The sequence below is a fragment of the Anabrus simplex genome, chromosome 2 (genome assembly GCF_040414725.1).
Source record: "Anabrus simplex isolate iqAnaSimp1 chromosome 2, ASM4041472v1, whole genome shotgun sequence".
Lineage (NCBI taxonomy): Eukaryota > Metazoa > Arthropoda > Insecta > Orthoptera > Tettigoniidae > Anabrus > Anabrus simplex.
The window spans coordinates 988,107,278-988,120,368 of NC_090266.1; the positions used below are offsets into that span (position 1 = coordinate 988,107,278).

Below are 13,091 nucleotides of genomic sequence, written 5' to 3' on the forward strand. Positions count from 1 at the left end.
GATACGGAACAGCTCATTAGCGAATGCAGTGTAGATCGGTATTATGGGATCCAGGTAACGAAGACTACAAAAATCGAGATCTTCGGAATAAGGCGTGGGAGTAAATCTGGAGCGTTATCACCCCTACGTATGAAGAAAGATTCATATAATGCACACTCTCGAAACCAAACCGATTCGGATCAGTCCCAATTGAGTTATGACCTCCCAAATCAACCTTCTACATCTTTGTCTGATCCAGGTCAATTCCAAATTTACTATAATGATCCACATCAACGCCGGCCATCATATATTTGCCTAGATGAATCTACACATTCTTGGAAATCAGCAAGTTCTGAATAGTTTTAAATGTGAAATGACTAGTCAGCAATATACAAAGGACATGAACTTGACTCAAAGCTAAAGTTACAAACGTAATGTTAGAAATAATTTACATTTAGTTTTTTACATGGTATTTTATATGATGTTCTTTGTATTTAATACATCTGTAGATTGTAGTTTCACAGAACCGCTCTATTGGACGAATGGGCAGGAAGTATTTTCTTGTAATATGGAACTGACATATTTTTCCAAATAATTCATCAAATGATTTTGGGGTCATCCTAAAATAATTAAAAACATTGTTTCGTCCTCTCGTGGGTCAGTGTAAAGGATTTTGAAAGCTCCTATCATATACTGTATATTTGAATGTTCAGAGGATGAAAACTGAAATGCCTTTTCCTCTTTTTTTCCTGCCCTTATCTCGCAGAGGTATGCAGCTGCGAATACTTTAGATGTAAACTCTGCCATTGTACCTGCTCGACAGATACGAAACTATAAAAGGGTCCTTTCCAAGTGCGAACGCCACATGCCTGGCTTCAAGCATGTGGCATGTAAGTATAAAAGGAGCCTTACCTTGCAACAGCCCCGCGCGCACGCTGCTGGCAGCTCTCAGCTGTAGTCGAAAATTCAGAACAGAGGAACTGATAGTTAAGTCGGTTTGTATTTTGCACAATTTGATTATAGATATAGAGGGCATGAACACTTAGATTACCGAGCTCGATAGCCGCAGTCGCTTAAGTGCGGCCAGCATCCAGTAATCGGGAGATAGTGGGTTCGAGCCCCACTGTCGGCAGCCCTGAAAATGGTTTTCCGTTGTTTTCCCATTTTCACACCAGGCAAATGCCGGGGCTGTACCTTAATTAAGTCCACGGCCGCTTCCTATCCCACCGTCGCCGTAAGACATATCTGTGTCGGTGCGACGTAAAGCAAATAGCAAAAAAAAAAAAAAAAAAAAGAAACACTTAGACTACGAAGACGTACTTCCAAGAGCTACCCCATCGAGAAGAAACAACACAGCTCCAGCTGAAGCTTCTGAAGTGCGTAATAAGTTCAGAGATTTTTTTAACGAGTGAGTTGCAGTTCTGTTGGCGAGTGTATCTTACGATAAATTAGTGTACTGAATGTGAAATGAAAAGTGTAAAATGCTTCGCCTGGATTTTTAGTGCATTTCTACTGCGGGAGTTGATTGAAGAATGAAGCTACAAATGCTTCATTTCGTAATTTAACAATGTACTTATGAATAATGTAAAATAGGGGGTTATGGAGTATGTCATTTTGACATTAGTTAGGTCTCCTTAACAAAATGTGTTTACAGTTTGAAAAAAATAACTGTCGAACTTTCCATGAAAAACGAGGTAGTTCATATAAATCACCTGCTTGTAATGATAGAGGCCCCCAAAATGGCAAGAATAAAAGAACAAAGTTGACGTAATCGTTCCGCATTCTTTTGCCACGTCATTCCATAGTTTGATGATGATGATGATGATGATGATGATGATGCTTGTTATTTAAAGTGGGCTAACATGTAGGTCATTGGCCCCTGATGGTACGAGATGAGACTAAATGGATTAAAAGTTATAATTAACCCACTGACGAGGATTAGAAAAATGCTACTTGCTTTACGTCGCACCGACACAGATATGTCTTACGGCGACGACGGGAGAGGAAAGGCCTAGGAATTGGAAGGAAGCGGCCGTGGCCTTAATTAAGGTACAGCCCCGTCATTTGCCTTGGTGTGAAAATGGGAAACCACGGAAAACCATCTTCAGGGCTGCCGACAGTGGGGCTTGAACCCACTATCTCCCGATTACTGGATACTGGCCGCACTTAAGCGACTGCAGCTATCGAGCTCGGTAGATTAGAAAAATGATAATGATGAGGAAAATTATTATGAATTTAAAATAAGCAGTGGATCTAATTCGCAATGCCTTATTTTCTTCTAAAGTTAAAAAAGAGTAAAACGTAATAAAATTGAATAAGGCACTGACATAGAAGTACAATAATATATTTCATTCCAATTAAAAATACACAAAGATAAACACACAGTCAATAGAAATAAATGTTTTTTTTTGCTATTTGTTTTACGTCGCGCCGACACAGATAGGTCTTATGGCGACGATGGGATAGAAGAGGCCTCTGAATAGGAAGGAAGCAGTCGTGGTCTTAATTAAGGTACAGCCCCAGCATTTTCCTGGTGTGAAAATGGGAAACCACGGAAAACCATCTTCAGGGCCGCCGACAGTGGGGTTCGAACCCACTGTCTCCAGGATGCAAGCTCACAGCTGCACGCCCCTAATCGCAGGGCCAACTCGCCCGGTAGAGTAACGTAGTAGTTAACAATAAACCAATTAAAACACAAATAGAAACTTTACTTTTAAACACGCTAAAGCAAGCCACTCACCCTCATAAAACGTAGGAAAAGGTCTACTGGCCGCTCGTCATCTCGTCGCTCCTTTCATCTCATATGAAACTCTTGTGATGATCCGCATGCCGCTGGCTCCAAATCGCATTGCGTTCGAAGACAGGTTCTTGATTGTTTTTTAAAGGGGCCTAACATCGAAGGTCATCGGCCCGAAGACAGGTTCAGATAACAAGTGATCACTGAACGTGTGTATAGAGTGCGAAGAGAGGAAGAGTGGGAGAGCGGGTGACCTTGAAAGAACCAATCACAGTCCAAGTTACAGGATAGCCGGCGATGGGCCAGGCTTGAAAATCAAACGTGTTTGAGACCATGGATGTGGCGAGGATAGCAGCCAGCAGCGCAGCTATGAGCCGGGCTCCAGGGTAAAAGCACTGATTGAGATCCATTGGTTTGTTTCATCATCGCCTAACATCGAGCAGCGAAGCTTGGCGATGTGCCAGCAGCCAGGCTGCAGCATAAACGTACCCTTAGAGTGGATCAAAGAAAGTTACCCTAACACAGAACCAGTAACAAAGCATTATTATTGAGATATGTTTTACACTCAGTATAATATTGGTTTTGAGCACCTAAAAGTGACTCTTTATTTTGCGATAAATATAAAATTGAACTCTAGGGTTTAGCAAAACAGGGCGATATGAATCTTATTACAGAATTGAGGAATAAAAAGTAAGGCCGTGAAATGGAAGCTAAAGCAGCCCATACACTGTTAAAGTCTTACAAAAATGATAAGAGAATTCTGTTGCTGCAACTGCCGTTGATTTACAGCAAGCCATGCCCTCTCCAAAATTAACAAATGGTATACAGTATTACAAACGCAAAATGTGGACGCAAAACCTTGGAATCCTCAATATTAAGACAGGGTGTGTTGCTATGTACGTATAGGATGAAACAATAGCCAAGCGTGGGTCATGCGAAATTGCTAGCTGTTTGAAACGTTACGTTTCAGCATTGGGCAATATATAACATACATGAGTTAGTAATCCTCAACAATAACCGCGCAGGGCAGATGACAGAGGATTTCAAAATATAAAGCACATTTTCATGACCCCTGGACACTCATCTGCCCTGTGACTTCGGCCTAATTGAGTAAACGGCGAGGCATAGTGACATTTACACGTAGGGCCCTTACGTGTACTTCATGAAGAACAGCTGCTCTTCTAAGAAATTCATTGTCAACGAACTCACGTCTCTCATGGTAATGGACGTCAGTGTATTAGAGAAACTGATTCCAAGACGATGCTTAATGGGAACCAACTTCAAGAATGGTAACATGTTCGAATTTTCAGACTGCTTATTAGCAAGGTTTTGCCATTCATCCAAACTAAGAAAGTCGCGGTGTAATGAAGATCAGATAGGAAAGAACACAAACTACAACTGTGAGAAATTCAATTTGTCAGTTCAAGAACTTTTCAGAAGTACGTCACACCATTGATACTGCCAGCGAAAAAACTCCCAAGCTCTCAATGCACTAATGCCGTATGTGCCTCTTCCATGCAGGAATTGCTTCGAAATAATTATTAATTATTGTGATGCTAGGCGTACTTCAGACCAAGGTAATGTAGACGTCGTTCAGGAGCAAGAAGATGATCAACCAGACTATTCATATAATTTGTGTTAATAATGTGGTAAGATTCATATTATATCAATAACAGTTTAACGAACGGTATAATGTTGTAACAGGTACTTGTCTTTTTTTTTTTCAATTCATGATTTCCCTTGGAAAATATTGTGAGTCAATGGGTACTAATACGGATTGCTACGTCATAATTCATAAAATAGATACTATCATTTTGTATTATTTGCTGCCAGTGTACAACAAGTTACTTTATAATAAGTGATATATTATGTAGATTGTTATTATTCTGATATTATTTTCATTTAGTTTTTGTTCATACACTGAACATAGAGATCGCCCTTAATATCCACAAAGCTTCATATAATACCATACGCTCATTCCTGTTTTGAGCGACTATATAATGTGGCGTGATCTCTCAGGAAAAAACATGAAGGTATTGATTGGACTACGTTCTCATTGGACATAACAGTTACGTACAACTTTTCAAACTCATTCCGCACAGAACTATCACTTAGAGGAAACCCTGACCTTAAAGAACATACTTATCAATTAAGTGTAAAAAGAAATGTAAGTATGAAATCATGTTTTCTGGGGCAGGAATGATATTATTTATTTCCCGTAAGGGGACCCGGGATGGAGATTTAAGAAAAAGCAAAGTCATCTCCGTATAGGCCATGAAGGCCCTTGGGGGGGTGGAATGTAAAGGCTCCCACTATTCGTAACCTCGGCACGCGATTGGGTAGAGTGGTTAGCTGTACACCCGGCCGCATTTGCCCCCAGGAATTAACCGCCATATGCAACTCCCCTTCTAGAATTGGAAATCTCGTTTCTTAAATGTTACGACTTCCTGACGAGAATTCGAACCCACGTTCTTCCGGGCGAACCGAGCACGCCTTTACCGCCTCGGCCAGTCAGCCCCTGGAATGGAGATTTAGGAACACTAAATGTTTCTTTCTGAATCTGCTTACCCTCCAGGGTTGGCTTTTCCCTCGGACTCAGCGAGGGATCCCACCTCTACCGCCTCAAGGATAGTGTCCTGGAGCGTGAGACATTGGGTCGGGGGATACAACTGGGGATGATGACCAGTACCTCGCTCAGGTGGCCTCACCTGCTATGTTGAACAGGGGCCTTGCGGGGGGATGGGAAGATTGGAAGGGATAGACGAGGAAGAGGGAAGGAAGCGACCGTGGCCTTAAGTTAGGTACCATCCCGGCATTTGCCTGGAGGAGAAATGTGAAACAACGGAAAACCACTTCCAGGATGGCTGAGGTGGGAATCGAACCCACCTCTACTCAGTTGACCTCCCGAGGCTGAGTGGACCTCGTTCCAGCCCTCGTACCACTTTTCAAATTTCGTGGCAGAGCCGGGAATCGAACCCGGGCCTCCGGGGGTGGCAGCTAATCACACTAACCATTACACCACAGAGGCGGACAACACTAAATGTTTTCTAATTTTTAATCTGAATTTAACTTTGCAATCCCGGGTTTAAAATGGTACCTATATACATAACTATTTTATGATAAGTGGAAGTATTTTTAAAAAATATTTCAAATAGCTCATGCATGAAAAGTATCCATCATGGCCGACGGAGTTATCTCTAGGGCTTCAGTGTCAGTATTTTAAATGCAGCACTTCTGTAATGAAGTCGGTGGTTTGATAACTGGGAAAAAAGTACAACCATCCACACAGTCTACCTCTTGCTGCGATGGAAATAATGAAGCCAGTTTTTATGGACTTAGCACACACTGACCTGCTGAAAAATTATCTGCATGGATGATTTACAAATTCCAAAAGAGAGCGTAAACAAATGTCATCTGGAGTGGGATTTTCAAGACAGTGTTTGTGGTTATCTGTACGCCATACTTCGGAGTATTTGATTCATTGGCAACATTCATTGTAACAAGATGTAAGGTTTTCGAAAAGCTAGGATTATATATCGGGTGTCGAACTGTTGACACCATGCTACCATGCGACAAGGAATGACTCCGAAATGCTGACCGAATGTTCCAGATTTTAACCAACGTGGCCAGGAAACGACAGAGCCTCCAAAAGAAAACTCCTGGACCAGTTTGAAATGGGGAAGAATCACCCATGTTATGGGACAGGCTTATTTTGACAATCTAACTTTGAAGGCTGTTTTCCCGTAAGTTTGCTTTTTATTACTTAATGTACCTTTTCTAACCTTCTAATACATGTAGGAGTTTAAAAATTTCACAGTTTGTTTATTCAAGTGTTCTACATGTACTAAATGTCTCCATGGTTCGATTTCAAATGTCTGTCCACCTTAATGAAAATTACGTTCTGTAAACTGTATACTTTTGACACGTTACAAAATCTATATATTTATTAAACATGAGGCACATTTTAATTATATACGCTTGAGTAGCTAGTCAAGGTACATATCCTAAATACACAAAAATTTCATACGTCTGTCATGCATAGTTTTAGAGAAAAGGTACATCATTGCAGGCATGGGGCATTCCGATGGCGAGTTTTATAGACGAGGTATTCTGTATATTGTCAAATAAGTGTCAAGTACCTGTAGGTACTCTTTTCAGACGACGAAAGGGCATTTCTATTAATGCTACATACTGTCACGACGTACAGCATATATTCAGATTTGAGTTTGCAGTGTTTAAGCCACCTCCAGAACACGAGTCTCCATAATAGTTCCATAACCTCCTCCATTGAATCTATACCCCATATCATTTTCTTATTCATAATTGTGGCAATTTCGTATAGACGAAATTAAACAGTTCAAAACCTACATACATATCAAAATGAACAAAGTTGAGGTAGCGTACTTCTTGTATTATGTTTATATTGATCCAGAATACTGCATCCTGGCCAGTTTTTGTCAGTTGAGTACCACTACTCTGCTTAGCTTATCCATTTTCTTCTAGTCAATTTTCCATTATATGCGTACAGTTGTAAAGTATGTCAGAGCATAACATGGCTAGGGATTGTTAAGAGTCGCAAAGAGTGATCCGGAGATGGATAAAGAGTGAATTCAGGTTTTTCAACGTTTGAATGGAGATCTATTTGTAATCCATAACAACATACATACATACATACATACATACCTGTAATGATTCCAGTACTGCACTGTACTTGAGACGAGTTTGCTGTCTGGACTGAGGAAGCTGAAGAACATTTTCTAATTCCTTGGCTGAGTTTCCTGCTGCACCCTCGTATAGCATGGTTAGTAGCAGTTTAATGCCAATTGGTGACACAACTATATTTCCTCGTTCAGTTCGCTGCAGCATCTTATATAACTCCCAGTCAAAACCATCGAAACGATCTCCATTGAAAGGAATGAATTCGTCGTCTTTCCATTCGCGTGGGTCTTGGGCTATCTGGAGATCCACATCGTCTGTTTGCTGCTTGGCTGCTTCTGCATAGCATAGCAGCAGTGTGGCTGTTACAACTGTAACACGATTAAAATAACTTTAGGAATCTCTTTGCAACATTAAAATAATCTAATATTACCATAAGTTTAAACAGTGCGTTTAGAAACTAGTTCAGTGTGTTTTAAAAGCTTAACGATGAATTTTACACCCGTGAGGTAAATATTTTCTGTTACGTTCTTTGGAAATTTACATCATTTAAAATTATTTACAATCCGCAACAAATTAAGTGAAAGCAACGCTGCTGCGATACGGCTATTTTAAGCCCATCCTGTACCCTTCTCAATTGTTGCGAAAATAGGGAACATACCTTGCTCATAGCAAACTACAGTAGATCTACTTTAGGTTAAGTATAAACGTTCCAATATTTATAGGGGAGGCAGCACGACAAGCAAAGGAAAAAAAAGTCCTATAAACATTGGCCGCAAACCCAATATCTTCGGAACTATGGTCCGCTACCACTACTATCAATGATCACGATGTTCCAATAATTTACGGAGGGTCGTATGCAACAAAAGACAGAAATATATTCCTACCTAAACATTGGTTGTAAACTTACTAGCGTATTGTGTTATGGTCTTATTATGTAGGAGGGGCATATCTTGCACTCCGAGCACTTTGTCACGAAACAAATGCGAAGCCATTGTACGTAGACATTTGATACAGTGCATCTTGTATCGTGTGTGCCTGCATTTGCACTGTATCAAGCAAGAACAAAACACACTAGTCAACGTACAAGATGTCCGACTCGTTGGCTGAACGGTCAGCGTACTGGCCTTCGGTTCAGAGGGTCCCGGGTTCGATTCCCTGCCGGGTCGGGGATTTTAACCTTAATTGGTTAATTCCAATGGCACGGGGGCTGGGTGTATGTGTTATCTTCATCATCATTTCTTCCTCATCGCTACGCGCAGGTCGCCTACGGGAGTCAACTAGAAAGGCCTGCACCTGGCGAACCGAACCCGTCCTGGGATATCCCGGCACTAAAAGCCATACGACATTTCATTTCAACATACAAGATCCACTGCGTACTACAGACCGTATTGCTCTCGCAAACAGGTAGGTTAGTTCCGTCAGGTGTACGATAGTGCTCAAATGGCGCACGTTTTTTTGTGACACTGCATACTGTAATTTGTTTTCTTGTCTTTCTTCTCTGGCCTTACAGCACGTAATTGAGGCCTATTATTCAACACGGGAAATGGCCGATATGATCTTCCGTTATGAAAGCAACCTACGGACACGTAATCTGTTTGCAGAAAAATATCTAACACGCCTCAAACCATCTGTAAAGTTGTTTAGTACCGTGTTTCAGGTTTTTTTGGCAACGGGATACTGTGCACCACGAACAAACAACCGTGGCAGATCCCGAACAATTCGCATACCTGATATGGAGCAACAGGTATTAAAACGTGTGTAGGACAATCATGGAACGAGTGTCGGAAGAATAGCCACAGCTGAAGGAATTGCTAAAAGTTTTGTCTGGACAGTCCTGCACAAACAGTTGTTCTATCCCAGAGGTGCTCACGCTGGGCATTTCGTCTCGCGGGCGCACAGCACTGTAAGCGGGCGGGCGGGCAGGCGATGAACGTATGCTATTCAACCACGTTGACGTAGTTATGTCACAGGCCGCGAAGGTTTGGCGAAGTTCTTCCAGTCATTCTCGATCACTACGGCGAGACCCGCGTTTGAAATGGAGGCAGAAATAATGAAAGAAAGAGGGCAGAAATCCACGTCATTTTCAATTCACGTTGTAAGAGGTAAGTTATTTATGTTCATTGCGGTTTATGTAATTTGACCTCGTCGCCGTAAGACCTATCTGTGTCGGTGCGACGTAAAGCCCCTAGCAAAAAAAAAAATGTAATTTGACCGGATAAAATAGTTAGGCCTATAACCTCAAATATTTTTGTAATGTACTGTGATTGCACACAAATAGATGTAACAATAATAGTATGAGAGTCTTGAATATATCTAGGGTGTAGGGTAATAAGCTTACTTTAACAGCATAACATATACAGACATGGACAAAAGTATTCATACCCCTACCCATCCAGTACAAAATGCTTTATTGCTGGACCAATACGGAGTACAGGTCAAAATTACAAACCTAAACGTATACCGTGTACAGCAGTGGTCATTATAAAGCACAAACTAAACTGGAAATAAATAACAGTACATAACAAAGTAACAAATTCGTACTCTTTGACACTACTTGTCTGGACATAAGTATTCATACCTTACGTGTAAAAATGGGGTTTGAACGAGTAAACAGAAACCTATGTTGTTCCGTGGCATTAGTTGTGTAGTAGATGCAGACAGAGATGGACTGATCAGCTGGTCAGAGATGGTACTAGTCCAATGGCGAAGAAAACTAGGGAAACGTCTGTTGAAGAGAGACGACTTTTTCTACGCCTTCACCACCAAGAAAAATCGTATTCTGAGATCGGAAACATCATTGGAAGATGTAAACCAACTGTGCAAACAATCATACAAAGGTTTAAAGGACAGTATGTTCTTATAATCAAGAAAAGAAATGGACGTCCGAAGAAACTGACTGCACGAGAAGAAAGATTCATAGTAACCACAATTGAAAAACAACCACACACCACATCTTCGGCAATATTATCGCAGCTGGCAGAATATTTCCATAATGCAGTGTCACACAAAACAGTAAGAAGGGTCCTTCACTCCCTGGGTATCGATCTAGGGTCCCAAGAAAGAAAGCGCACATAACGAAAGTGAATCGACGGAAGAGACTACAATTTGCAAAAGAATATGTGGTGAAAGATGCGTTTTGGTCGACAGTGATGTTTACAGATGAGAAAAAATTTAATATTTTCCCAAGTGATGGACCCATTTTAATGTGGAGACGCCCCGACACAGAGCTCGATGAGCAGAATCTTGTTACCATTGTGAAGCACGACGGGGGTGGGGTTATGGTGTGGGGCTCAGTGGCCGTTTGAAGTGTTGGGGAGTAGGTATTTATCGAGGAGACCATGGACAGATTTCAATATCTGAATATCCTGAAAGGAAACTTTCGCAAAAGCACCAAAAAGCTTGGGATTTCCAGTGAGTTTTACTTCCAACACGACAATAGCCCCAAACATACGGCGGAAATTGTTCGTTTGTTGGTACTCTACAACACGCCGCACACACTAAAAACACCTCCCCAATCGCCGGATACAACCCCATCGAACATCTATGGAGAGAATTGGAGTCCAGACTAAGAAAACACCACATAACAAGTAAAGCACACTTGAAACAGTTACTACAACGAGAATGGGGGAACATTTCTTCTGCACTAACACGAAAACTGGTATTCTCAATGCCCAGCAGGTTAAAAGAAATAATATAGAGGAAAGGCAAACAAACTCGCTACAGATCGAGTTGGTAATATTTGTTTCTTCATTGAGTTGTGACCTCTGCTGGGATACGGTATGAATACTTATGTCCAGACAAGTAGTGTCATGTAGTACGAATGTTTTTGCTTTGTTATGTACTGTTATTTACTTCCAGTTTATTTTGTGCTTTTTAATGTACTCTGCTGTACAAGGTATACGTTTGGTTTAGTAATTTTGACCTGTACTCCGTATTGGTCCAGCAATAAAGCATTTTGTATAGGAAGGGTAGGGGTATGAATACTTTTGTCCATGTCTGTATGTGCTGGGAGAAGGATATTGACGTTCGGTTTTCCAACTAAAATTTGAGGTTACCTGATCTACCATGGAATAAAACCATTAACTGTACTTGATACTAAACAAAATATATTCTTTAAATTTTGAACTGAAATGTGAGATTTGCTGCGATAATAAAGTTACAATATAAAACTCTGAAATTAAAACGAAATGAAGCTATAGGCATTGAATTTAAAATACTTTTGACCGGACATTTGAAATCTGTACAGGAAATTTGTCCCCCACTGGTTCACATAACAGTACCTTGAACACTTTAAGTGTTATTATGACGTATTCCAGTGGCGTATGCTGTTATCAAGACGTGGGCTACCACTAGACTTAGGCTACCCCTTTTCGATAGTTGGTTTAGGGAACATCAAGCCTTAAGCATTTTGAGCTGCAGCCAACAGCCAACGGAGTTGCCCGCTGTGTTGTCAAGGCTGCTTCACAAGCTACTGCCCTGGCCTCTGCCACCGTTAATACTCAACACCTGATCAATCGAGTTGGTAGCCTAAGGTTTAGCAAATTGAAGTCCAGCTTTGAGGCTAAATGAATAGAATGCTTTGTCTTTGGTCCGACGGCCCCGGTTCAATTTTCAGAATCAACCCCCTCATAGTGTTAATTCCCCTGACTTGGGAACTGGGTGTTTATGACGTATTCGCCATTCATTTTATCCTTATTAGGTCACCACCAAGCCTATGTAGATGTCATGCACTATTATTATTATTATTATTATCATCATCATAATCGTTAAGTAACAATGTTGAATTTTAGAGCAGTCGTACCCATCGTTCAATGGCTAATTATCTTCCTCGGAAGATCAGTGGTGGTGTCCGACCCATGATCACGGGTTCGATTCCAACCAACAAAAGAGAACACTAAACCTGAAAGATTGCGTTTCATTTTAGCAGATCTACCAATAAAAAGAAAACTATATTACTCGTATAACAGCAGCCCTGCAGTGTCCTCCTACAAGGATGTAGAAGTAAACGGGAGTGAAATACCAGCACTCCGTCATCTATCTTATTTAAGGCAGAAGGATGAGGTGAGGAAGTATATACGATGAGTAACGCATGGTGATAGTTAGCAGTGGCGATCTGACGGACCGAAGCCTAGCACAGCTATGCTCCGCCAGTCGCCGCGCCTGTAGGCAGACAGCAGCAAGCCATCAGTGGCGATCTGACGGACCGAAGCCTAGCACAGCTATCCTCCGCCGGTCCCCGCACCTGTAGGCAGACAGCAGCAAGCCGCGTGAGGCGAGTCGATGGGAAGGGGCGAGAATCTGGGCTGCAATATCAGTCTCCGAAGCCTTGTTCTCAGAAATACGTGCGACGTGTTTTCTCATTGCTTTCAAGTTTTGCAAATGGAACGATGTGTCATATGCTTACAATATAACGTGCTTTAGATTTCCATCACTCGCATTTGAGGTTTGGGCTTCACTGATAGCCTTGGTAGCCCTCAGTATACGCCACTGACGTATTCCTTGGAATTGACAGCAGCTATAGGTGTCTCAAACCTAATTTGGTGACGTATCCTATTAGATTCACAAACGAGAGATAGCATGGCTTGAAAATACACTGACTGACAGTGCAAATGCAACACCAAGAAGGAGTGGTTCGAAAGGGATGAAAGTTGGGGAAAAAAACAGAGACGGCACGGACGAATAATTGATGTTTATTTCAAACCGATATGCAGGTTAC

General features: G+C 41.4%; 2 protein-coding genes across 3 annotated transcripts in view; one reads left to right on the top strand and one right to left on the bottom strand.

The window, feature by feature from the left end:
• Nucleotides 1-13,091, top strand: part of LOC136863754 (constitutive coactivator of peroxisome proliferator-activated receptor gamma) — a 1,011,420-nt gene that overhangs the window by 729,443 nt on the left and 268,886 nt on the right. The window lies entirely within an intron of this gene.
• The window catches only part of LOC136864906 (uncharacterized), a 349,415-nt gene that overhangs the window by 273,272 nt on the left and 63,052 nt on the right, over nt 1-13,091 (bottom strand). The window contains exon 2 of the mRNA XM_068226495.1: nt 7,400-7,743. Coding sequence (XP_068082596.1) covers nt 7,400-7,743 — 344 coding nt within the window. The remainder of the gene's footprint in view (nt 1-7,399; nt 7,744-13,091) is intronic.